We start from the raw sequence: 25,574 nt of genomic DNA on the forward strand, positions 1-25,574 counted from the left end.
ACAGGGAAAAAAATCCCAATTTCCTGCAGTTCTGAAGGACTGCAGTTTAGCAGGGCCAGAGCTGAAGGTCAGTGACAGCAGGATCCATCCCCACCACCTGTAAGGACCATTTTCCACACTGAAACACAACTGCTGTGCTTGAGTCACCACCCAGACAAAGAATACTTGACAATTAATAATAATAATAATAATAATAATAATAATAATAATAATAATAATAATAATAATAATAATAATAATAAACAACGCCCCTGGTGAGGCACCTGTTCACATTACATCAGCATTTTATACAAATCTAGGAAGAAGGGGACACTGGGGAGTGGAATTTTTCAGATTGTCCAAGCATGACAAGAAACACCTCCAGGTTCATTCCTAGAACTGCTCAACCTTGAAGAAATTCTTACCAGGTCTACCAAGACCTATTTTAGATTGTCTCTTTGTTTGAAAAAAGGCTCTTAAGAAATACAAAAGGGTTGTGAATTGGGAAGGATTGCTCCCATGAGCTGAAAGCAGGAGTGGGACAGAAGCAGGGACTGCAGGACTGTCCCTTGTTAGCACAAACCCTGTCCCTCCCAAAGGGATGGGAGGTTTGGCCTCCCAGCTGCCTCAGATCACTGGCACTGTACACAACACAAACATCTTGGACACTTTTAAGACACAGTAAAAGCCTCCTGGGGGCAGTGAAAGGGATTCAGCTGCTGCACAGACAACCCAGAGCCAACCTAGAGCCAGGGAAATAAGACTGGCAAAGTGCAGGGGTGGGAGTGCCAGGAGCTACCACAAGTTCCAGCCTCCCCAGCTGATCATAAGATTCAGGATTCTCAAAACCTGGTGTTTCCTTTCGACTCAGATGTCTCTTTTAATCCAAGAGCACCTTTCCCTCTGAAGCACAGGAATATTAAACCAATGATGCCTTTGGCAGAGCCTCACAGAGCACTCACCTGTACCAACACCAGAGAAAACGCAACACACCCTTCTTTATCTGAACCCTTTGTGTCCAAAAGCACCACCAAGGCAGAGCATTCCCAAAAAGGAATCATGGGCTGGTTTGGGTTGGAAGGGACCTCAAAGAGCAACCAGTCCAGCTGGTGATTCAGCCACCCCCATGGGAATGGCTCCCAGTGCCAGAGGGCAGGGATGGATGGGATATTGGGAATTAGGAATTGTTCCCTGGGAGGGTGGGCAGGCCCTGGCACAGGGTGCCCAGAGCAGCTGGGGCTGCCCCTGGATCCCTGGCAGTGCCCAAGGCCAGGCTGGACAGGGCTGGGAGCAGCCTGGGACAGTGGGAGGTGTCCCTGCCATGGCAGGGTGGGATGGGATGAGCTTTAAGGTCCTGTCCAACCAAAACCAGTCTGGGACTCTGCAATTCTTTATTCACAGAAAAACACAGGAAATCTGCAAGCACTTGGCATTTTTAAGAGCTGTACCTCAGGGTCAGCTTTGGCTGAAGCCTGGAATGGGAGGTTCCACCTGCACAAGTCTCCTCCTGAAGCACCCAGAACACACCCAGAAGGTAACAGACAGAACTGCTGCTTGCTATGAGCTGCATCTCTTTTCTGTTCTGTTTTCCTGAGACACTTTTCAGTCATTCAGGGCACATTCCCTTCTCCACATTTCCATTTGTCTGAACTGTCCCCTTGTGTGGGGCGAGTGTCACCTTACAAAGAAAGCACAGCAAATTTTACCCTTGCCTGAACATATCCTGTACTTTGTTCCAGCTTAGACTTAATTTCAAAGCCCAATACTCTCCAAAGCCCTGCCAAAACCTAAAACAAGCCAAAAAAAAGGATGCACTTCAAAATCTGTATTTATTTTTATTTTCCTCTTTGTTATACATGAGGTTATTCTACTAGCTCTGGTAACATATGAGAGAAGAATGAGCCCCCTAAATGTGATTTATCCATCTCCTCTGCTCCTGCTCAGGTGCTACAGCTGTGCCAGCACATCAGAATTGCAGTCAGCTCTCCCCCAGCTCCTGGCAGCTCTCATACAGAGGGGCTTAAGCATCTTCTGCTGCCTGGACTCCTTGCTTTCACCTGTGTGTTTGCCCTTTATTTACTGACATTTCCTAAAGAATTGATCTCTGTGCCTGGGTTTGGTCACTGTATTTATTCTGCTCACCACAAGTAATTTCTTAGCTAGCAAAGTAATTTTTAATCTGCCCACAGCCAGTATTTGATTTCTGTGGCACATTCTGGGGACTGCACCAGTGTCACCAATCCCAGAGCCAGCTGTGGGCTGCTAGTGCCACCTGGAGTTAAACAGCTCCTCCCAAAGCCTGCCAGAGCCCAAACCCTGGAGCACAGAGCCTGCAAAGCACCTGGCCAGCAGCACCAGCTCTGTGCCATGGCTTGAGATGCCATTTCCACACACTGACCATTCCAAAGGCTCAGCACAGAGAGCCAGGCTGAGCTGGGCACCAGAGCTGCAGGAACTGGGAACCTTGCCCTGAGAAGGGACAGCAAAAGCCACCAAAGCTTTTAAAAACCTCAACTCCAGGCTGGTGAGCACTTGAAAAGCCCAGCCTTCAGTATTTTTCTGAAGTCTGCCTCTTGCCTTCCCTTCCTCACTAAAAGCCACAGGCCAAAGCACAGCTTTAGCTGCAGCACAAAGTCAGAGCACAACAGTTTAAGTGGCTGCTGAAGCCCAGACTATTTCAGATAAGAGCTGTCTCTTAATGCACCACTTGTCTTTGGAGACAAGTAAAATAGAGGTGTCCTGGGCACCCTGGGGCTAAATTGTATCCTTCCTTAACCAGTAAAGACAGAACCAACTGGACTGCAGCAAAACTGTCCTTGTGGGACAGAATAATTTATCCAATGTCAGCAGGGTCAGCCTTTGGCATCATTAACCCATCCCCAGTGTGCTGCCAGGCAGGGAGAGCAGGGATTTGTTTGGTCCTGTTACAGCAGGAGAGAGCACAGCAAAGAGCATGGCAGAAACACAGTGTGAGCAGCTTCAGAAATTTTGGAATGGTCTGACCTGAAGGGACCTAAATCCTATCCAGTCCCACCCCTGCCACGGGCAGGGACAATTCCACTGTCCCAGGGTGCCCCAAGCCCCATTCAGCCTGGCCTTGGGCACTGCCAGGGATCCAGGGGCAGCCCCAGCTTCTCTGGGCACCCTGTGCCAGGGCCTGCCCACCCTCCTAATTGCCAATATCCCATCTTCCCTGCCCTTTGGTAGTGGGGGCCATTCCCCACTGGAGCCTCCTCAGCCAACACTCAGCTCTCAGGGCTTTGGGCTCACTGCTCCTGTTCCACTCCTGCCCCATTGAGGGAAGTGCGTCAGAGCCAACCTGGGGCTGCTGAACAACCCCTGTGACATGACAGGGCTGATGGAGGTGGCTGGCACTGAGACACATCATGTCTGAGCTCCAAATAGCTCAGGCAGGCAGTGAACAATCCCTCTCCCAGCTGCCAGCATCCAGCAGGATGTGGCTGGCTTCACTCAGACCATCAGCGTCAATAAAACATTTGGCAAATCCAGGAGCAGCTGTGACTAATGATGGCACCAACCCCAGCAGAGCACAAAGTCATGGTCAGCCCCTGAGTCATGAACAGCCTGACTGGAAGGGACCATAGGGATCATCCAGTCCAGCCCTGGCCCTGCACAGACACCCCAACAATCCCACCCTGGGCATCCCTGGAGCTCCTGGAGCTCTGGCAGCCTCAGGGCTGTGCCCATTCCCTGGGCAGTGCCCAGCACCCTCTGGGGGAAGAACCTTTCCCTGAGATCCAGCCTGACCCTCCCCTGGCATACAGAAGGGTGTTTTGATTTTTTGTTTGTTTTACAGGAAAAGAAAACTCCACTGTGTTTTTCTACTTTCATCTTTCCTATTGGAACAGCAGCTCGAGACTCCCTCTAAAGCTCACCAAAGATTTAAATGAGAAATCAGGAACACTGCAAAGACTCACTGATCCTTCACCCTGTACCAAATCCTCCTGGCACCCAGGCCAAGCAAAAGCAACTTTGCTGCCCAAAAGGGATTGGGTCAAAAACTTACAAGCAAGCCCAAAAAGGAAATGTGAAACTGGGCTGTACTCACCAAGCACCACATGAAATGTGAACATGGAAAGCTTGTTTCCATTTTCAGTTTATTTCTTTTCTTTCTGGCTACCCAGACACACAGAATGGCTGAAGCACTACCAGGAGCACAGCAAACCCAACCAACAACCACTGCCAGCCTCTCCCCAGTGCACTGGCACTCACCAAAGCCTCAGAGCTGTGCTGTTGTTTCAGGAAGAGCTGGGTACTGATGGAAAGGGAACTGGAATTGTGTTGCCTCTGCCTGGGACTTTGAAAAGCAGCCCTTGCTGAGTAGCAAGGTATCTTGCTGTTATCAAGGTATCCTGCAAGCAGGCAGCTCCAAGGGCTCTGCAACCCAATGGAGAGGCTAAATTTAGCCAATATTCAATGCCAGGGCTAAAATAAAAACCTTTGCTTAAGCACTGTTCCCTTTACCTCGAGGAAGGTAAATTGCTTTGATGGTGAATCCACAGTGAGCACTACCATGGTCTGAGGAGATGCTGCTCCAAGGAAAACCTCTCTTATGCAACTGCAATATCAAAGAACAGCTCTCCCTGACCCACTAATACTCATTTTCTTTCTCTTGGGCTAATTATGCCCTCAGGGATACTCTTGAAAAGACACTGAGCCTACACCCAAAGAAACCAGTTGGTGCAAAATAAATGAGATAATCTTTTGACTACACTGCACTTGTTATTTTAGGGGGAATGATATTTAGGGAAAAAGGGAATTTTTTTATTTTTGTAGCCACAAAAGCCTTCCTGGTGTGTTATTTACAGGAAAAAATGTTATATGACATAAAAAAAGAACAACAATGCAGCTTCTCTTTTTCACAGCTGAGTGACCACTGAAGAACTTGGTGAGCAGCAGAGGAGGGAGAGGCAGCTGGGCTGTGAGGACACAACAGTTTAGAGTCTTTGAAAGTGCAGATTGATGTAAGCAGATCCTACCAGTGGCTCCAATACTGGCACTACCATGAGCACTGCAGGAAGGGAAAATGTGGACCCACTTATCTGGATAATGAATTCCTATCCCTGGAGTGTCACAAGGAAATCAGAGCTCTCTGGGGAGCCTTCTTTGAGTCAAAAGAATTATGGTAGTAAGGTGACCTTCTCTCCAGCACTGCTTTATTTTCCAAATGGCCACTTTGTACAAAAGCACAGTTCCATTCACACCCAAACCCAAACGAGCAGGGAAGGTGAGACTGAGCCAAGGGGAAATGCTCCAACCACCACACAGAGCACAGGGCCAGCACAGAGCACTGCCCCATCCCCTGCTTTCTTTAGTAGTAACTGAATAAATAAATAAATAAAAACAAAAGGCTGCCACCTTAAACACAAAACAAAGTCAAATATAAATTAAATGCAGTCAAATACATGACAAACAAAACCAAAGTAACTGCCACCACACCAGGGCCTTCAGGAGTGAGGCTGCAAAGATGGACTGGTGCAAGGCCTGCACTGGCCCCAGCCAGCAGCAGCTCCCTGGGGCCATGAGGAGAAGGCAAAGTCCCTGCCAGTCCCCCCTGAGCCCTTGGGTCATTCCTCACAGCACACAGTTAGAGAAGGGCTCTTTGCTGTGCCAAGGCTGATGCCAACCCAGTGACCAGGCTGGCAGCCACGGGCTGGGCAGAGCAGTGCAGGCTCTGCAAGGCTCAGCCCCGAGAGCAGCAGGGCTGGGCTGGCCCAGGACATGCCAGAGCCCAGCCCCCAGTGACACAGGGGCATTCTCAGGAGCTCCAGGAGAGCAGCCCAGGCCAGCCCCATCCCTACAAGTGCTGAATAAATGTGAGGATGTGGCTCTTGAGGTCATGATTTAGTGCTGAACAGGGGGGTTGGTGCTTAAACTTGATGCTCTTAAAGACCTTTTGCAACCTTAACAGTACCATGCTAACACTGATTTATCACCAAGGAAAGCACACTCCACCCCAAGGGAGAAAAGAAGCCAGACTAAACTCCCTTTAGTCTCCATGTGAGCAGCAAAAGGAAGCTCCCATCAGTCTCCTCCTGCCTCTGCCACTCCCAGCTGAGGCTCCTGAACTGCAGGGCTGAGTCTGGCTCTCCTCATGCTGGTCCTTTGTTTTAAAAAAAGACATGAAATTTACTCCAACTGCTCTCATTGGAGAGCTGCTGATCTTTTTCAACATCTAGTGGATGGTTAAAATTAGTTTGAACTACTTCCTTTTCTGGAAACAGTGTTTCAGCAACAAATCAGAGTTTGAAACTGAGGTAAAAGCAAGAGACTAAGTTGCAAAACAGATGCAAAGCTGATCTGTAAATATTCCCTGACAAACCTACACTGTGGGAGCTGCAGAGTGTGGGACCGTGGGCACATCTCTCAAGCTGCCCCAGCAGGTTCATCAAACCCTGGGAGCTCCAGGCACTGCAGGAGGAGCTGCCCAGGAGCCAGCAGAGTGTCCTGGGGCATGGGGAAGAGCATTCCCAGCAAGGCAGGGAGTGATCCTGCCCCTCTGCTCAGCCCAGGCGAGGCACCTCTGCAGTGCTGTGCCCAGTTCTGGCCTCCACAGCTCAGGAAAGACCAGGAGCTATTGGAGAGGGTCCAGTGGTGGCCACAAGGATGATCTGGGGTCTGGAGCATCTCCCTGGTCAGGAGAGACTGTGGGAGCTGGGCCTGGTCAGTCTGGAGAAAAGAAGGCTGAGAGGAATCCCATCAATCCATAAAATATCCCCAGGGGTATCAGAGGATTGTGCCAGGCTCTGTTCAGGGGTGCCAGTGCCAGGATGAGGGGCAGCAGCCATGAACTAAATCACAACCAACTCCACCTCCACATGAGGAAGAACCTCTTTCCACAGAGTGGCAGAGCTCTGGAACAGCTGCCCAGGGCAGGCTGGAGTGTCCTCTATGGCCACCCCCCAAAGCCCCTGGGACACATTCCTGTGCCACCTGCTCTGGGGGACCCTGCCTTGGTGCTGTTGGACTGGGTGATCTCCAGAGGCCCTTCCAGCCCCAGCCATGCCGTGTGTCCTGTCCTGTCTGTGGGTCAGGCCTGCCACGAGGGCCCAGGGCAGCCCCTGCCCCCCCCAGAGCCCCTCTCCCACTGCTCTGCCCAAAGGCAGCTCCAGGCTCTGAGCTGTGCCCAGCTGCTCTGGCAGAGCCTCACCTTGTTTAGTGAGTGCCTTCCTCAGCGCTGGGGTGATCATCTCCCTCCTCTCAGCTCCAGCAGCTCCCTCCTGCAGCTCCTGCTCTCTCTGTTGGAAGAATTACAAGGAATTAATTGCAGCCAGTTAGAGCCAGGCCTCACCTCAGGCACTGGGGCACAGCCACACACCTGCTGGACCAAACCGAGCTGAGTGCCACACAGCACTCAGCCTCTGCTTCCCTCTAATCCTGCACCTCATCCCTCTTCCCAGCAGTAACTTAGGATGGTAAACTGGAAAAGGAACACCCCCAGCACACCAGATTTGTCCCACTGACACAGCAATAAAATTCCCAAGGATATTTTAACAACCAGGCTGTGAAATCTCATCCAAGAGTGACCCCAGGTTTTAAGCCCTGATGTTTCATGAGTGCACAACAACCTCACAATAACCAAACCAGTGTGTGCCTGCAGTGCCACTGCTTGGGAGAGCTCAGGGAGCACTTCCAGCACTACACACAGCAGAGGAGCCCTGGAGCAGCAGCCACCTGCACCACCAAAATTCAGCCACTGCAAAGGCCTGCAAGAAAAGGCTGCTCCCCTGCCCACAGCCCCTCCAGCAGCAGCCCATGGAAGTCTGGCTTCCAGCTGCTTCCACACACAGCTAAGCCCTGGGCAGGAGCTCCAGATACTGGGATAAAGTCATAGGCAGGAGAAACAAACCCTGGCACGTAACAAGTGGTGACTCCCCTGCTGGGTGAGTGTCACTGCTGAGACTTTATGGGTATTTATTGTTTCATGTCTGCACAAAGAAGCATCAAAGCAGAAATAATTACTTGGATATTTCATGCAACTTGTAATCTGTCAGTCCTTTATGGCTTTTATTGAAGGAGTTATGGATAAACAACAAAAACCAGCAGAGGACATTTTGTCTTGACAATACTGAGGCTATTTCACATCCAAGCCTCTTTTGTGCCAAAGCCAGGAAAAGTTAATGGAAATGCTTTCAGTTTGAGTCTCCTCACCAACTGTCAGCATCACTAAGGAAACCAGTGCTCCTGACTCGCCAAACTGCTCTTCATAAACAGGGAGAGGAGGCTGGCTGCTCCTGCACATGAACAGACTGCTTCTGTACCTGGGCAACAGCTCAGAAAATAAAAGGTGCCTCCAAGGAAAAATACATTTGAATATTAAAACCCACACACAGAGAAGTTCAAGGACAAACTAGAGCTCCTAATAAACACTTGAGAAGGAAACAGGAGAGTAAAACATTCAGGGACAGAGATTATGACCTTCCCTACTCATTTTGGATACAACTGCCCACAGCCTCAGGGACATTGTTCAGAAATGTATTTTTCAACAACCAGTACCACAACATGGTCCTTTCTGAAGGAGAAAGCTGTATCCACCTTCTACTTCCTTCCATTCAGCTTCCTGAAGCTTTAGGCAGAACTTCATTGGTTTCTGTAACACATCAAAACTCCCCTGGAAGCCTACATCTAATAATTAATTGCCATTTAGTGGGTTTTAAAGCTCATTTCTTGAGCCTTGATCTTAATTTATCAGCAAGACTCTTCAACAGTAAAATATTAATATTGCTGGGAAAGCTTCATGCATAAGGAAGGAAGGAGATAATAGATAAAAACTTCATCTTCCAAGTGTTAAATAAAGAGCTTGTCCTGCCACAAGCCATCACTTAACCCAGGCCACAGGCAAGGCCCTACCTTAGCACAGACTGAGACCTGGGCTAGAGGAAGGAAGGGGAGTGGAACTCAAGGAGCTTTAGGGTCCCTTCCCATCCAAACCACTCCCTGATGCTGTGATTTGGGAGAATTACAAACCCTCAAAGTCCTGAGCAGGATTTAAACATGGACACCTCCTGGCCTGTGCTTCACCATCTCAGGAGAACTAAACCTCCAGTATGGAGCACATGCTAATATAAAAAATGCAGTCATTAATTACAAATGAGAGACCCCATCCAAGAAAGCCTCCAAACACAAAGTCCTTCTGCATGGAAGACATTTGGATTTCTACCTCCCTGCCACTGCAGCACCTGAGAAAAGCCCCTCAAGAGAACAACATCCAATTCCTTCCTGGCAAGGCAGAAATACAGTTTAATTATCATTTTCCACTCACAGAGAGGATCACAATTCTCCCTGCCCACACCCTGATGTGTGAGCCTGTAAACAAAACCATGCTTTGTTTTTCCCTGCCCTGCAATACCTGCCCTGCTCACTTTGGCAGGGGATTGGCTGCACTACTCCTGGTGGGAAATGGAATTCACTGCACAGGGATTTCCACTTATTTGGTTAATAAACCTTTCAGATCTGTTATTGAGGGATGGAGAGGAGGGGAAAAAAGTTAACTTTGCACAGAGGAAACTTCTCCAGTTGTGGTGATTTAGTAGAAAGCCCTGCGGTAAATCCAAGGCAAATCACTGTCTTTCCATAACAAATCAAGCAAGCAGTGACAAGAGTCTGCTTTTCAGGCCCTTGAAATACTCCACTGCCAAAAACTGGAGGTGCAGCTCACAAAGGAGCAGGGCCAGAGATGAGGAAAACCTCTGGATACACCCTGATTCCTTGGAAGGCTCAGCACAGCTCCACTGCAGGCTGGAGGGGTTTGGTTGTGAATAAAGGCAGCTGAAGCCCAGCTATGATCCCCTGCTCTGCAGCTGAAGGGAAAAGGAATCCCTTCCCTTTCCCTCTCACTCAGACAGCATAACAGGCACAGGCAGCACAGTCCCAAGGCAAGGAAAACACAATTTCCATGGACCACGAGCCCCCGACAAAAGTGAGGGCCTCAGCCTTTCCTACCCCAGGACAAATCCCAGTGCCAGTGTTTCAAAGGGCTTCCTCCAAATCTGCCTTCCAAACTCAAAGGTGACCACCAGGATGTGCTACTGCCACTTGTCCTCCTCTCTGAAGTGCCCTCTCCAGCTCTGGCCCCTCATGTTGGGAAGGACCTTGGGATGCTCGAGCACATCCAGAGGGGACAACAGGGCTGGAGAGGGGCTGGGAACACAAACCCTGAGAGGAACCCCTGAGGGACCTGAGGGTGCTCAGCCTGGAGAAAAGGAGACTCAGGGCTGCCCTCATTGCTCTGCACAGCTCCTGAAAGGTGCCTGTGCTCAGCTGGGGCTGGGCTCTGTCTCCAGCAGCACTGACACAACCAGAGCACACAGCCTCAAGCTGTGCCAAGGGAAATACAGGTTGGATATCAGGAAGAAGTTTCTCACAGAAAGGTGATAAAGTTCTGGAATGGCTGCCCAGGGAGGTGGTGCAGTCCCCATGCCTGGGTGTGTTTAACAAAGCCTGGATGTGGCACTGGGTGCCAGGGGTGAGTTCAGGTGTTTAGGGCATGGGTTGGACTTGATGATCTTGAAGGTCTCTTCCAACCCAGTCATTCTGTGAATTCTGTGGTTCTCCAGGATGCCCAGGTGCCCAACAGCTCCCTGTGTTTCCCACTTTATCCATCAAACACTCTTCAAACTGATTGTGCAGGGGGGAGAAAAATAAAAAAGACCCTGAAACTCCACACAGAAGGCTGAGGGAGCTGAGGCTGTTGAGCCTGGGGAAGATGAGGTTGTGTGGAGACTTGACAGCACCTGCCAGGGTCTGGAGGGGACACAGGGAAGCCAGAGGGACCCTGCACCAGGAACTGGAGGGACAGGACAAGGAATAACAGGTTCAATCTGACAGAGGGGAAATTAGAGTTTGATATTAAGGAAAAATTCTTTCCTGTGAGGGTGGACAGGCCCTGGCACAGGGTGCCCAGAGCAGCTGGGGCTGCTCCTGGATCCCTGGCAATGCCCAAGGCCAGGCTGGACAGGGCTTGGAGCAGCCTGGGACAGTGGGAGGTGTCCCTGCCATGGAACAAGATAAGCTTTAAGGTCCCTTCAAACCCAAACCATTCTATGATTCTCTAAATTAACCGAATTTAGCACTTTTAGCCTCGTGGCTCTATTTACTGATGTGCCATGGCCGGGGAAAAAAAGCTCCCCCAAAAGCTTTTACTCTCAGAAAAAGATTTACACCCAATTATGACTCAACTTCTTTCCTGCTTAACCTCCCAGTGGTCACACAAAGGGAAGCCCTGGCCTTGCCACGATTTACAGCCTCATCCATCTACAAGCTCCAGGATCTTTTCCCAAAAGAAAAGCACAAGCATTAAGCAAACAGGAACATACCAGGGCTGGAGCCAGCACTAACAGAACAGCACTGAGGGAACGCTGGCCAGGCTGTCAGAAAAAGCTGCCTGGCAGCAAGAAGGATTAGCAACACTTCCCCAGGAGCTGGGGAATGAACTATTAAAGTTCATGAATTACATGAACCAGAGTTAAAGTTCACAGAGCAGAGCTCTGGAAGCAAAGCCCCAGAGGCAGCAGGACAGGCAGCAATGCTGGCAGCTCCTCTCCTCGCTCAGCCTCCTCTGGCAGGGGCACCACTGACAGGAACCACGTGGGGACCTGGGGAGCTCGGGGACACCAGGCTGCCCACAGGCATGGCACTCCTTTCCTTACAAAACAACCTTCCTGGAAGGCTGAAACACATGGGGAAACAGGAATGGATAGAGGGCCCACTCCACAGACACCCCTGAAGACAAGCACAGGAGCAGAGGGTGCACTCTGGGGACTGTCCTCCTGCAGGAACACAGCTGTGGCTGTCACAATTCAGCTGTGACAGGCAGAGACAGAGCTGCAATTTGCTGAGCCCAGGGATGAACACCCCGTCAATCCCACAGCACCCTGGCCCTCACTGCTGTCAGTCACCAACAGAGACAGCCTGGAGCTCCTGCAGCACACAGACCTGAGAACTCAGAGTGAGCAAGCTGGGAACCAGCAAACAGCCCAACAGACAGAAAATCTTATTAAAAACACCTGCCAGAGTCTACATAATCACAGGCTACACACCCACCCCAGCACTGCCCAGTGAAGCAGAAAGAGCTGAGAGCAGCACAAGGAGTTGAGAGGGGAACGGGGCAATGCAGCACCTGGCCATGACTGAAACATCAGCTGCCTGTGCCAGAAGGGAAAATTGGAGCAGGTGCTCTCAAAAAGTGGCCCTAAAGTCACAGAATCATGGAATGGAGTAGGAGAGACCCTAAAGCTGACCCTGTTCCACCCCTGCCATGGCAGGGACACCTCCCACTGTCCCAGGCTGCTCCCAGCCCTGTCCAGCCTGGCCTTGGGCACTGCCAGGGATGCAGGGGCAGCCCCAGCTGCTCTGGGCACCCTGTGCCAGGGCCTGCCCACCCTCACAGGGAACACTTTTCCCAACATCCCATCCATCCCTGCCCTCTGGCAGTGGGAGCCATGCCCTGTGTCCTGGCACTCCATCCTCCTTGTAGATTCCCTTCAAAATGGGGAAAGTCCCTGAGAAGTTCTGACTGATACCAAAAACCAAACAAAAAAACCCAAATTCAGAATCAGGATTTTTCTCTCCTGAAGTAGAAACCCCTGTGAATTTTAAATAAGGAGATGGAATCCCCACCTCCCTCCCTATGCTGTAGGATACAGAAGGTCCCTGGTGTTATTCTGAGGCAGCAGCTCCCACCTAAGCAAAGGAAAACAGACCTGCAGCTCCATCCTCATGGAGGGAATTTTCCATTTCCCTTTGTCTGAAAAGTCAGTGCTGAGATTTCTGGACATTTACAGCATTTAAATCCCAAACTCCTGCTGACAAGCAGTGACAGGAGCTTATGCTGCCATCCAAGTGCATCAGCCTGAAAGGGCCTGAGCATCTTCCATGAAATGCAGAGGCAAAAACGATCCCACCAACATCATTTTCTTGTAGATTCAACATCAGCCCAAGTCCTCAAGGACAAGAAACCTCCCAGGTCACAACTTTCCAATGTATCTGCAGGGCTGCAGGGGGGTTCAGAGTGCTGCTCTGAGCTCCACAGCACTGCTCTGCTGTAGGGCAGCTTTTACAAGGTGCTGCTGAAGCACAGCTCCAACTCACACACTGCTGAGGGACTCTGCCAGCATTTGTTTGATTTGGGAGACTTCCTTGGACAAGCCAGGAAGAAGATTGATTTTCAAAGGCACCAAAGGAGTCAAAACAATGTGTCTGTGTCCACCCAAAAGGGACTGCTTATACTTGAAAACTGAGCCATATTTTCACATTTTATTTCTTTCTTCTGTGCTACAAAAATCCCAACTGAAGCCCAGTTAACACAGATTAACAAGTGTCCCAAATGCCCAAATTCACTGCAGTAAGATTTTCCATTCAGTCTCTTCTGCTCTCTCACACAGAGCAGGCAGCACACATCCTTCCATACTCCTGCCATCTTTTGCAGAGTCTTTTTCAAGTGGCTCTGTAAAGAATTCTCCACTCCATTTCTTTCTTTTCCATGAGTTCAAGACTAAAAGAACATTTCATTTCAATGGCAATTTTTCAAGTGGTCAAAAAACCACAGAAACCTGGAATGATTTGGGTTGGACAGGACCTCAAAGCCCATCCAGTGCCACCCCTGCCATGGCAGGGACACCTCCCACTGTCCCAGGCTGCTCCCAGCCCTGTCCAGCCTGGCCTTGGGCACTGCCAGGGATGCAGGGGCAGCCCCAGCTGCTCTGGGCACCCTGTGCCAGGGCCTGCCCACCCTCCCAGGGAACAATTCCTAATTCCCAGTATCCCATCCAGCCCTGCCCTCTGGCAGTGGGAGCCATTCCCTGTGTCCTGTCCCTCCATCCCTTGTCCCCAGTCCCTCTCCAGCTCTCCTGGAGCCCCTTCAGGCCCTGGCAGGGGCTCTGACCTCTCCCTGGAGCCTTCTCCTCTCCAGGTGAGCACCCCCAGCTCTCCAGCCTGGCTCCAGGGCACAGAGGCTCTGCTGCTTTGATTTGTAGAATTTCAGGAAGTCTGCTCAAATCTGTCATTAGACAAGCAGGAAACTTTAAAAATGCACAGCAAAAAGAAAACCACCTGAGAAATGGAGCCCAAAGTTGGTGAGAAATGGTGAGCAGGAGGGCTGGGCTGCTGCAGGGTCAGTTCTGGATGCAAAGGATGTGGTCAGGAAAAGGCTGCAAATAAACACTGAGAGCTCTCAAATGCTTTTACCAAGGAAGCCACTGCCACACCACGTTAGAGCCTGCAGACTGCACATCCAGACAAAGGTTACATTAAAGTTATTCTGGGGTTCTTTTTTCCCTTCTATCACTCACAAGCCTTACTCAGAAAATGCCTCAAGATCTCTTGTAATTTGGTTTAGCAATTGTAATCCTTTCCATTAGCCAGGGTTAAGAGAAAAAAGACTTGAAACCAGGAAAGGAGAAGGGTGAAGTGTCCCTATGGCAAACCCTGCTGTTAACAACAGAAGTAGTCCCCAAGAAGTTAAATTTAATTTCTGAAAGCTCATTTTAAAATGTAGACTCACACTGAATTGTGAGCCAGAGTAGCACAGATCAGAATCTGGTTTAGAGCAGCTGCTGCAGATAAGGGCACATTTTTCATAAAGGAATCCTTCACCCATTAAAAGCTGAAGCTTTTGGATCTGTCCACATCAGTTTTAACTGAAAGTTACATACTCAAATTTTGTTCCATTTGGTTAACAGATCACTGATTATTCCTTCCTCCTTTAAAAAGTTCCTAGCTGCAGCACAAAGTTGCACATGACCCTTGGTCTGTAAAGCTTAGGCCTTAAATACCCCATTGCCCACTGTCCCACTCCAACCAAACCCAGCTCCCTCAAGAGTTCCTTCCCCCAGAGCCTGCAAGGTTTGGGCTTCCACAGCAGCCCCAGGCTCCAAGGGCTCCCAGGAAAGGCTGGAAGGGCTGGGATTCACACTGGCTAACCCAGGGTGACTTTTCAGGGACCAGTGCCAAAGGGGCCCAGGGACACAGAGGGACACAAACTGAACGCTCTGGGGCAGGGTTTGGTTCCTGGAAACTCTCAGTGTGTTCCTATCAACCCCTCTCTCTTTACATTGAAAATAGCCTGTCAGCATCATTACACTACTTCTTGTAGAAAACATCAGCATTCATCTCAAAATTGCATCAACAAATATGCTCATTTGATTGCTTCCAAACCCATCAAACAAGGAATCAGGACATTATTATTGCTATTACTCATGCCTGAAGTTTAGAAATGTGAAGGTTAATAAAGTCATTCCATTCCCCAGGAATGAGTGCAGACAGTTCTGTCCTTTCAGCTGATCTCCCAGCTGGGGGAGATAATCCACACTAAGAACTGATGTCCCTGTGATTAATGGCACCTTGCAGGCCACAAACACCCTCAGAGTTCACTTTCCCTGACAAATCCACATCAGCTCTGGAGGAAAGGCAAAGTGTGCCACAACTGCAAAACTCCAAAGTCCACCTCATTCTTAAATGCATTAAAAACCATCAGCACATATTATGAGAGTTGGTAAACTCATGTGGAATTTGCTGTTGGATCAGCCACCAGTTAACATACTTGAATATATTACCAATAGTTACCCAACCCTGTGTCAGTTTGGGCTCAGACTCAGTGTGCAGAAGGCACCATCACCATGAACTGTGAAACTTCACATTCAGCAGCTCTTCAAAAATCCCTCTCTTCTCTAGCTCAGTCTGTAATAGCTATAATTCAACCTGGCAGAAAGGTTCTGGCATTCCCCTGGAACTCCTGAATCCATCTGCCTGGTCCAAGTGGCTGCAGGAATCCAGCACCTGCTTCAAGGCCCTTGACAGTACTTTACAAACCTGCAGAACACGGGGGGGAAAGCTGTAAGACAAATCTCAGCCTTGATTTCCATCAAGGCAAACAACAAAAGACAGATGCAAAATTAAATGAAGATGACCAGCAGAGATGTGAGCAAGGACTTATTATATGCCTCCACAGCCTCACTCTGGCATCCCAGAAAAGGCAGGACAATAAGGAATTCTGACTATCTGTGCCTGCCTTGCCTGCTAGTGAGCCTCACAAGAGCCAATCCATGCAGAAGAGATGAAAGCTAGACCCAAAACCATTTCTAATTAACTACAATGCACAAGGCAGAACCTGCTGCTCCACATCCCATAGGCAGAGGGGTGAATACCCAACAATGACACCCACAGAACTCCTGCTGGAAAGTGTCAGGCACATTCCAGACCCAAGGAACTCTGAGGAGGAAGAACTGTCTGTGACATAACCCTTCAGATACCCAAGTTCCTCTCAGACTTGCTCTCGTGTGTGTGTGAGCAGTTCAGATCCCAAAGCCCAGAGCACTTGGCTGTGTGGGCAAGGAGTCCTGCAGGACAACAGGTTAGGTCAGGGAAAACAACAGTGTCACACCCATTTTACACAGTCCAGCATGCCATGAGAGGAAAATGGCTAAAATGGCCAAAGGCAGAACGACTCACCTGGTACAGGAAACCTCTCAGGGCAGACTCAGAGCCTAGAAAAGGGACAGGACTTCAACAGAGGTGCCCTTATGCACACTCAGAGTGAGCTCTCAGGCCCACACCAACACTTGCCCCTTCAGGATTTGATCCTCTGCAGGAGGGCAGTGTTCAACTCTCCCAGCAGAACAGCTCTGCCAGCTCCTCCAAGGAAAAGGCTCAAAGGATCAACACCTGCAGGTTCCAGCTCCAGGTGAGTGTCTGTGCTCAGGCAGCAGCTGCCCCTCTGATCAGGATGGCACTTGGGCCACAGCCACAGCAATCTGATCTGCAGAGTCACAGCTACTGCAGAACACAAGCACATCCAACACTCTCCCTACTCCAGCAGAGCACCAGGAAGGCTGAAGACAAAACAGTTTGGGTCCTGCCTCAGCCAAGGCACAGACAGCAGTGAACTTTCCCTGCCTGTGTACAAACCCACACCACACTGACCTCAGCACTGACTTCTTCCAGTGAACAGCAGAAAGTATTTTATTGCTGTGCTCACATTTTATTTGTAAACTGGGCTAGGATACGTGGTTTTCCTGGGTTACACTGCTCCTCGATCACGATGTTGCTATACTCTGTCAGTCAGGGAAAGCTCAGTGCCAGTTCTTCACAGGAGCGCTGGCTGTCACCACTGCCCCGGAGCTGCCGCGGCACCCCGCTCCCTTTTGGCCGCTGACCTCTAGTGGCGAGTGCAGGAGAGAGGAGATAGGAACAATGTTAATGCTCTCCATGAGGAACTGCGGTCCTTTCTCCCTCCAGAGGGAAGCCAGAAGGTTGCCCAGCCTTCCCTGACCAGCTGCAGCACACAGGCGATCCCTCTCACAGCAGCCAGCCTTGCCCCATCGCTGGGGCTCCTCTCCTCACAGAGCTGGCTACAAACAGCAGCGTTTGATTCACCTCCATCCCCTCCCTGAGGGCAGCAACAGAGATCCTCGGGCTCCCCTTGTAAGCTCCTGCTCTCCAAGCACCCTCCTGTGAGCCACAGCCTGCCTTCAGTAGCCCAGCAGTGCCACCTCAGCTCAGAGCACCGAGGACATTGCTGTATTTTCACAGAGTCACAGAGCAGTTTGGATTGGCAGGGACCTGGGACCATCTCATTCCAAATCCCTTCCACAGGCAGGGACCTGAGACCATCTCATTCCACATCCCTTCCACAGGCAGGGACACCTTCCACTGTCCCAGGCTGCTCCAAACCCCGGCCAGCCTGGCCTTCCAGGGATCCAGGGGCAGCCCCAGCTGCTCTGGGCACCCTGTGCCAGGGCCCCATTTTGGGAAAGAGCTGTGAAAACCCCACGGTGCAGACACACCCACGGTAGGAAGGTGTCATTACAGAGTCAGTTTGGTGAGAAGGGCATGGACAGCAGCTCAAGGGTGCACAATGACAGCACCATGCAAAGGGCACTGAGAGCAAAGGGGGTCAGCAGATGGGCTCAGAGCACATCACAGCCCACCCCTCCCCACCTGACCAACAACTGCTCAGCCAGCAAAGACAGGGGAGCACAGCAAGGCCCTGCAGCTGCTCCCTGTCCCCAGTGCTTGGTGTGAGTGAGGTGAGTGTGACACATCCCAGCCTCGACTGAGCACAGGAAAGGGACACCAACAGAATCACTGGGAACACACCTAGCAAGAGCCTGGCATGGAACAGGAACTGGGGCTGTGTGACAGGCCCGGTGTCTGAAGCACAGACCCCACCCTAGGGCAGCAGTGAGCAAGGCAAGGTGCTCTGGCAGCTGGGTGTTCCTGCTGCCTCTGCAGCTCTGCCCCTGTCCTCACACCTGCATTTCAGTGACAACCCACAGGCAGTACAGGAACAGGACCTGTGTTCAGCCACTGCACTGGGAATCTCAGTGCAGAGATTTGCAGCCAGATCCAGTGTTAGCTCTGCAAGTAGATCTTCCCTCAGACTGGAAGTCACAGGTTATCACTGCAGCATTTGCTTGGTGAGCAAGCTACAGAGTCAGTCTGTGACTACACCCAACACTCATCCAAAGATGATCTTTCTGGGGCCAGGTTCTTCAATGGCTTGTATTTTACTCTCCCTCTACCCAAACCCCACAGATTCAAATCCAGCCAGTTATGTTTTAATCAATCCAGCTGCTCAGTGAACAAGACCTGACCATTCCATACCCCCTCTAACAGCAGTACCTTTGCTTTCTTCATGTGGCTCATGACATTGCCAAGATCTTCAACATCAATGACAGAATCTGTGCCTCCAGCTTCCTCCTCACTACTGCTTTCAAACAATTCCTCTGCCTGTGGGAGAGAGCAGAGGAAAAAATTAAGAATTTATCTCACTGTTAAATGTAAGACTAAGCTAACCAGTGAAATGAGCTCTCCTCATCAGTAAAGACCACTCAAAACAAACAACAGCCTACCAAAAACCCGTAGGATGGATATGGAACCTTGAACCCCTTTAAACCCAAGTGCCTTATTGACAGAGAGATTTATTCCTCCTGCTCTGCAGCAGCCAACACTCCCAAACCCAGCCAGAAGAACCACTTACTTTCCTATAAATTCAACCCAGCAATAACTTCCAACCCACAGTATATGGCTCGAGGGAGGATTAAAGTGCCACAGCAGCTCTGGGTCTTGCACTGGAGTGCAATAGAGAGGATTTCTTAGTAAAAATCTGCAATCAATAAACACTCCAGAAGAGAGAAATTATTACAGGCAGACACACACAAAGGACATACAGGACTTGCTGAGGTGACACATCCCAGATGCCTTTGGAAAACCCTGGGATACAGGCAGGGCAGCTGAGCTTCACGGGGTTGAAGTGGAAGCAGGTTAATGACTCACAGGGAAATGAGGGATCCCCTTGGCCTTGGGACAAGGCAAAGGCTCTGCTGAGAACTCAGCCTGGTTCCCTGAAGCATCTGTCCCCAGCCAGGAGCAAGACTCCCTCATCACACAAATGCCATCGAGCCTGGCTCATCACTAATTCTTTGGTCCTTCTTTCGGATGGCTCGTTCTACTTGTTATTGCCATGGGATATCAGCTCTCCTCTCCCCCTGCTCCAGAGCAAGTAGCAGGCTCTCACAGCAGCCCTCTGGACTGCAGGAAGAAGGGGAGAAGTCAAACAGTGCTCCCAATAAAATAAGGCCTCAAGGATTTTGGCTGTACCTCAGTATTGTCCTGTTCTGACGTCCCATCTTCACGGTCCGAGCTTTCCTTGCTCTGCTTCCCTGAAGTTTTGCACTTCCCCTTCTTGCACTTCCCCCTGCAGGGCTTCTTTTCCCCTCTGCAGAGCGCCTGCAGCCGAGTGAGGAATTTGTCTTTCCAGGCCTCAAAGTCAGCCTCAATGCTGCCGTGCTTGCTCTGGGCCACATTGCAGTCCCCCTCAGCCCGAGCCATGATCCTGCTGGCACTGAGCATCCACAGCCACCTGTCCATCCTCCGTGCAACCTAGGGCAGGAGGAAGGGTTGGAAAGGAAATTAAACCAGGGCCAAGTGCAGCAGACAACCAGAAAAGCAAGGATCAGCCCTAGGAAGAGCCAGTGAGCTACACGGCACTGCAGGGCAGGGACCTGGGGAGTCCCTCTCAGGTGCTGGCTCAGCACAGACACAGAGCAGCCTGAATAGCACCACACCCCCTCAGACTGCATTGGAAAATCCCTCTGCCACCCCTGGGGTGAAGGGAGGGGCTCTGGGAACAGACTGCTCTGTGTGGTGCTTGTTGGTCAGAACAGTCACATGTGTGACACACAGCCCCAGCTCTGAACACAACCTGTGACAAGTGATGCCAATTTTCTGTGTGAGATGATAGCAACAACCAGGCAGAGATACTGCCACAGTTCACATCAGGGAATAAAGCTAGAACCCACATCATAACAAGGAGCCACGTTTAGAAGGCAGCAAGAGCAAGAGTTTACAGTGCTGTGCCCTCAGGTGACTGCAGAAAGCTTTCAAAGCTGGGAAATCAACTCAGTAAGATTTACCAAATGTGTTACCACACCTCCCAGTGCATGTGAGACTCATTTCTCATTTCCCATTTGAAATCCAATTGCTTCAAAGCTGAACTGCCCAGGTGGCCAAGAAGGCCAATGGCACTGGCTTGTACCAGCACTGGTGTGGCAGCAGAACCAGGGCAGTGACTGTCCCCTCTGCTGGCACTGCTGAGACACCTCCAGTTCTGGGGGCAGTTTTGGGCCATTCACCCCAAGAAAGACAGCAAAGGGCTGGAGGTGTCCAGGGAAGGGAACAGACCTGGGAAGGGTCTGGAGCCCCAGGAGCAGCTGAGGGAGCTGGAAAGGGGCTCAGCCTGGAGCAAAGGAGGCTCAGGGGGGCCCTTGTGGCTCTGCACAGCTCCTGACAGGAGGGGACAGCTGGGGGGGCCAGGCTCTGCTCCCAGGGAACAGGGACAGGAGCAGAGGGAACGGCCTCAGGCTGGGCCAGGGGAGCCTCAGGGGGGACATCAGCAGGAATTTCCCCATGGAAAGGGTGCTCAGGCACTCCCAGGGAGGTTTGGAGTGCCCATCCCTGGAGGTGCGCAAGGAAGGGCTGGATGTGGCACTCAGAGCTCTGGGCTGGGGACAAGGTGGGGATCAGGCACACAGTGGGTTCAGTGATCTTGGAGGTTTTTTCCAAGCTCAGTGGCTCTGAGATTCTGCCCATGCCCTAAACCCAGCACCTCACCCAGTCACAAGAGCTGCAATCCCACACAGAGCACCAGCCTCATTCAGGCTGCATGCACTGCATGCAGCTGAGGCTCTGGGGAGCAGCAGCCAAGCAGGGGGCTCGAGGGACACTCACTGTGTTGTAGTGATCCACGTAGGCCGAGTTGCCCAGCCCGAACACGGCGTATCTCAGGCCCTGCAGGAAGCTCTTCCCAACACGGAAATCATTGGCTGCCTCTTCCAGCCACTTGCAGAACCAGACTGCGCTCTCTGGGGGCTGCCCCTCGGTGTAGGTGGCCACCAGGAACACACAGATGTTCCTGCTGCTTGTCTGGTCACACAAACAGGACAGGAGGGGAAAAAAAGAAATCACTGCATTTTCCAGAACCTTCTTCTAAAGCAAAGAGTTACAACACCCAGGCAGCTGGGAGAAATCAAAAGGCAAGGCTGTCTCCTGCTGGGGTGGATTGATGCAGGTGACAATCCCAAGGGTGCTGGACAATCTGCACAGCACTTTAAATTAGCAGGGAGAGGTCAGGCTGAACAGGGACACAGTGACAGAGCAAACCTGGACATCCAGCCCCATCAGCAGCTTCCTGACCCAACTCCTTCATCAGGGATAAAGGATAAATGCCCCATGGATAAATATTTCAAACTCCTCAACCTCACATTTACAGGTGTGTTAGGGGCAGTATCAAATGCTGGCAATTCATACTGACACCTGAAGGAATTCCCAGCATGCAGTTTCCACCAAAACTTTTTGGTAGGATTAATTAAAACTCTCAAGGAGCAACTATCAATATTCACAGAAGAAAAAACCCATCAAGGATTACTATACATAAATATACCTCACAAAGAGTTTCTATCTTAAAAGCCTCTAAAGGCTGCAGAGGCATCACCACGTTGCTGTTCTGGTTCTGAACCTCGCCCAGGTGTACAGAGCACCTGGGGCAGCCATTCTCACCCAGCTCACCCCTGAGTTACAGAACTGGCTCAGAGTCACTGTCACAGCAAAATGTCCAAATGATGCTTTGAAATTCTCAAAATTTAGGTATTTTCTGCTGAGGGCTGATGGGCTACATTTGCATAGGTAGGGAAGCAATTCAACACAAAGCTTTGGGGATTTCCAGAACAACAGGAGAGAAATACAAGAGGGAAATAGCCTTGACAACCCCAGGAAAAATTTGTAGTTGTTACTGGTGTTTATGCCATACCCACCTCCTCTACTAAACCATCTTCTGGATCATAGTCTTCCATGTTAATGATTTCCACAGGCAAATTAAGGGAAAAAACAGCTTCAGCCAGAGCTTTGGCAAATCTCTGAACAAAGAAACAATAGAAGTTATCAATTACTTCAAGCCCCACAAGCCCTGCTGTGCTCAGCCATGAGACTTCTCCCAGCACAGGAAGAATAATGACACAGGAGGCCTGGACACTGGCACTGCAATTCCTCACATTAAAACAAAGATGGAGTACACTGGCTGAGAGTTGCAACATTATAACGTCACAGTTACACACACAAATTACATTTCTTCATGAGAAAGCACCAAACCCAGCACTTCTCTCTATAAAGCCTTGCTAGAAAATTACAATTATAGTGCAAGAGTAAACTTCTAGCTTTATAATCAATCTCTACTGCATACCTTGCTTAAAGGGAGGAAGAAAATTGTTATTTTTATTTAATTTTTCACTCATCTTGCATGTTGGGCAATGATTGTAAGAAGCTAATGAATGTGCTAATGAACTCTGTACCCATGGCAGTGTTTTAAGGCAAGCAATGTTCTCAGATCCCAACAATATTTCAAAGCAATTTCACAGCTGTGCAATAAAAGTACAGATACCTTTGCTGTGCCAGTCTGAGAGCCATAGAAGATCTTCACTCCAGCAACATGGATCCTCTGTGCCTGACGGGGGGCACATCCATTTCCCAGTTTGTCTGATGCTCCCTCAGGGGAAGAGGGACTCCCCCGGGATTGCTCACCCTTCTCCAAGGGCTGTCAAACCAAGAGCATTTAAAACTCAAATCCTGGGGCCACTCTCAGCAACAGTCAAAGCATTCTGGTTCCTCTCACACCCAGACAAACACACCAGGACCTGTGTTCCTGACTAAGCCATGCTACAATACCCACTTGTCCGGGAGGTAACAGGATCCAGCTGAACCTCCCAAGTCCTGCAGCAGATCTTTACCACCTGCAGGAGGAGGTTTTCAACTCCTGAATGGCCTAATTCCCTCCCATCCCAAACCAGCCCAACCCTGTCATGAGCATCATGAAAACATGAAGGTGCAAACACTGGGCACAAGCTGAGGGGTTTACCTGGAGTGACAGAGCAATCCAGGGGAACACATTCTCCCAGGAACAGTGTGAGGTGTGTCCTGCTGAGCTCTGCCCCAACATCAGAGCAACAAGAGCATTTACTGACCCACAGACACAAACAAGCCAGGCTGAGGATCATAACCAGATAACCAAAATGCATTTGGGATTTGCAACACTCTCAGCGGGCCCACAGCAGGAGCCTTTATCCAGTAACTACTCACTACCACCCAGGTTTTTAGGGTCTCTCAGAGAGAAGTGCTGACAGGCTCAGTTACCTTCCTTTTGGCTCTGGTGGTGGTGAACTGAATGACAATCCAAAGGCTGATCCCAAGAGCAACAGCAGAATAGATGTAAAATCTGTGCAGCCATATGGACACCAGGCAAGTATGGAAGTAGCTCCACATATCCATTGAGACATCTAAATCTGGAATGTCACAGGTTCCTACAGAGCGAATATGGAATGAGCACACACAAAATAATCACACAGTACCCACAGCCTGACATTATCAGCTATTGCCCAGGCTTTGCAGAAAACAGCTTCTAGCTAAAGACAAGGCACCAAAATTGAATCAAGAAGCCTTTACCTCTTCAGGTGTGTCAGATGAGCTCCAAGCTAGCATTCCATACTGTCAGAGGGAAACTGTGGGTTCTTCCTTTCTAAGGTAGCTCTGTTACAAGGAAAAGCAGGAAATACTTGTGCTGTCCAAGTGCCTGAAAGGAAAAAGTCCTTGTGAAACATCCAGGGGATCATACTGGCTTTAGTTTTACACAAACCCAACAAATGCAGTTCTCTGGAATGAGAAAGCTCCAGTCCAAGGGGGAAATCACCTGCACAAAACTTTCTGCTGAACACAACCCTTGCTTACAGACATTTGATGTCACACTGATTACAAACAGAGTTTCAAGGGCAGACTGAAACATGGATTCAATTGAAAACACTTTCACAGAATTCTATGATGCAAGTGAAGCTTGATTTGGAGCCACTGAGATGTTTCGTGTTGGTTCAGAACATTCAGGGCACAGTCAGGAAAACACGTGCAGGGTGTGTGGGAATATCTATCTCATATGGAATATTCAGGCACTCCAAAAGGGCTGGTTTGTGATATTTATTGACTGAGGAACACAGCTAACAGCCTTCTACTGTCATCTGCAGCTTGGGTCTTGTTTTTGCAGATACCAGTCAAGAGCACAGAATGCAAGTATTTCCAAGAGGCTGGAAACTTGTACTGGCTGTTACTCAAGCTACCAGAGCAAAGGCTTAAGGGGATGCCCTTCAGCCCTCCAGCAGCAACACCGAGACTCACAATAGAGAAGAGCTAAGAGCACTTGCCCAGTGTTCCCAGTTTTACCCAAACCAGCTACAGGGATTCCCTTAACCTCTATAAAACTTCCTCAAATGCAATAGATGCTACACATATTGAAGAGAATTTTAGCTCCAAAACAGGCTCACTTACACACCCCCTAATGGTTATCACCCCACTAACACACACCTCCCCACCCTCGTGATTACTCCTCCCCTCATGGTTAATGCCCCTCTCTCCCCCAAACACCCCACGGTTTTACCCCACCTTCCCCTACCTCTCACAGTTATTAAACACCCCCAACCTCAGAGTTCCTGCCCCCGTACACCACTTATGGTTAATAAATACCCACACGGTCATTACCCTCATCTCCCTCCAAAGCACCCCCTCACAGTTATAACCGCTCACACACACGGCTGTTCTATCCCCCCTCACGGTTATCAGCCCATACCCACGCTATTATCCCACAAACTCCGTTATTAGCCCATACACACGCTACTATCCCGCAAACTCGGTTATTAGCTCATACACACGCTATTATCCCACAAACTCGGTTATTAGCCCATACACACGCTATTATCCCACAAAATCGGTTATCAGCCCATACACACGCTATTATCCCACAAAATCGGTTATTAGCCCATACACACACTGTTATCCCACAAACTCGGTTATTAGCCCATACACATAGTTATTACCCCACAAGCACGGTCATTACATCCCCCCTCACGGTTACCACCTCCACAGACACGGTTATTGTGTTCCCCCCATCACGGCTCTCTCACACACACGCACTCAGCCATCACGCCGTCACTGACCCCGCTCCCCGCCCGGCTCCCCTCAGGCCGCCATGCGCCGCTCCCGCCCCT

General features: G+C 50.1%; 1 protein-coding gene across 4 annotated transcripts in view; it reads right to left on the reverse strand.

Moving 5' to 3' along the window:
* Window positions 1–25,515, reverse strand: part of LOC139599900 (S-adenosyl-L-methionine-dependent tRNA 4-demethylwyosine synthase TYW1-like) — a 98,839-nt gene extending 73,324 nt beyond the window's left edge. For 3 of the 4 annotated variants that reach the window (XM_071447613.1, XM_071447612.1, XM_071447614.1), the window contains exons 1-8: window positions 23,989–24,111; window positions 23,680–23,846; window positions 22,931–23,083; window positions 22,308–22,409; window positions 21,226–21,420; window positions 19,597–19,878; window positions 18,619–18,726; window positions 7,151–7,238 (exon numbers count right to left, since the gene is read on the reverse strand). In XM_071447613.1, the coding sequence (XP_071303714.1) occupies window positions 7,151–7,238; window positions 18,619–18,726; window positions 19,597–19,878; window positions 21,226–21,420; window positions 22,308–22,409; window positions 22,931–23,083; window positions 23,680–23,814 (1,063 nt within the window). In that variant the 5' untranslated portion in view covers window positions 23,815–23,846; window positions 23,989–24,111. Of the gene's footprint in view, window positions 1–7,150; window positions 7,239–18,618; window positions 18,727–19,596; window positions 19,879–21,225; window positions 21,421–22,307; window positions 22,410–22,930; window positions 23,084–23,679; window positions 23,847–23,894; window positions 23,902–23,988; window positions 24,116–25,444 lie in introns of those variants that run through there. The other variant, XM_071447615.1, reaches the window with a different exon arrangement.
* Between the last annotated feature and the right edge of the window lie 59 nt (window positions 25,516–25,574).

Source organism: Agelaius tricolor, unplaced genomic scaffold, assembly GCF_023055355.1.
Source record: "Agelaius tricolor isolate 1412-34295 unplaced genomic scaffold, bAgeTri1.0.p SCAF_25, whole genome shotgun sequence".
Lineage (NCBI taxonomy): Eukaryota > Metazoa > Chordata > Aves > Passeriformes > Icteridae > Agelaius > Agelaius tricolor.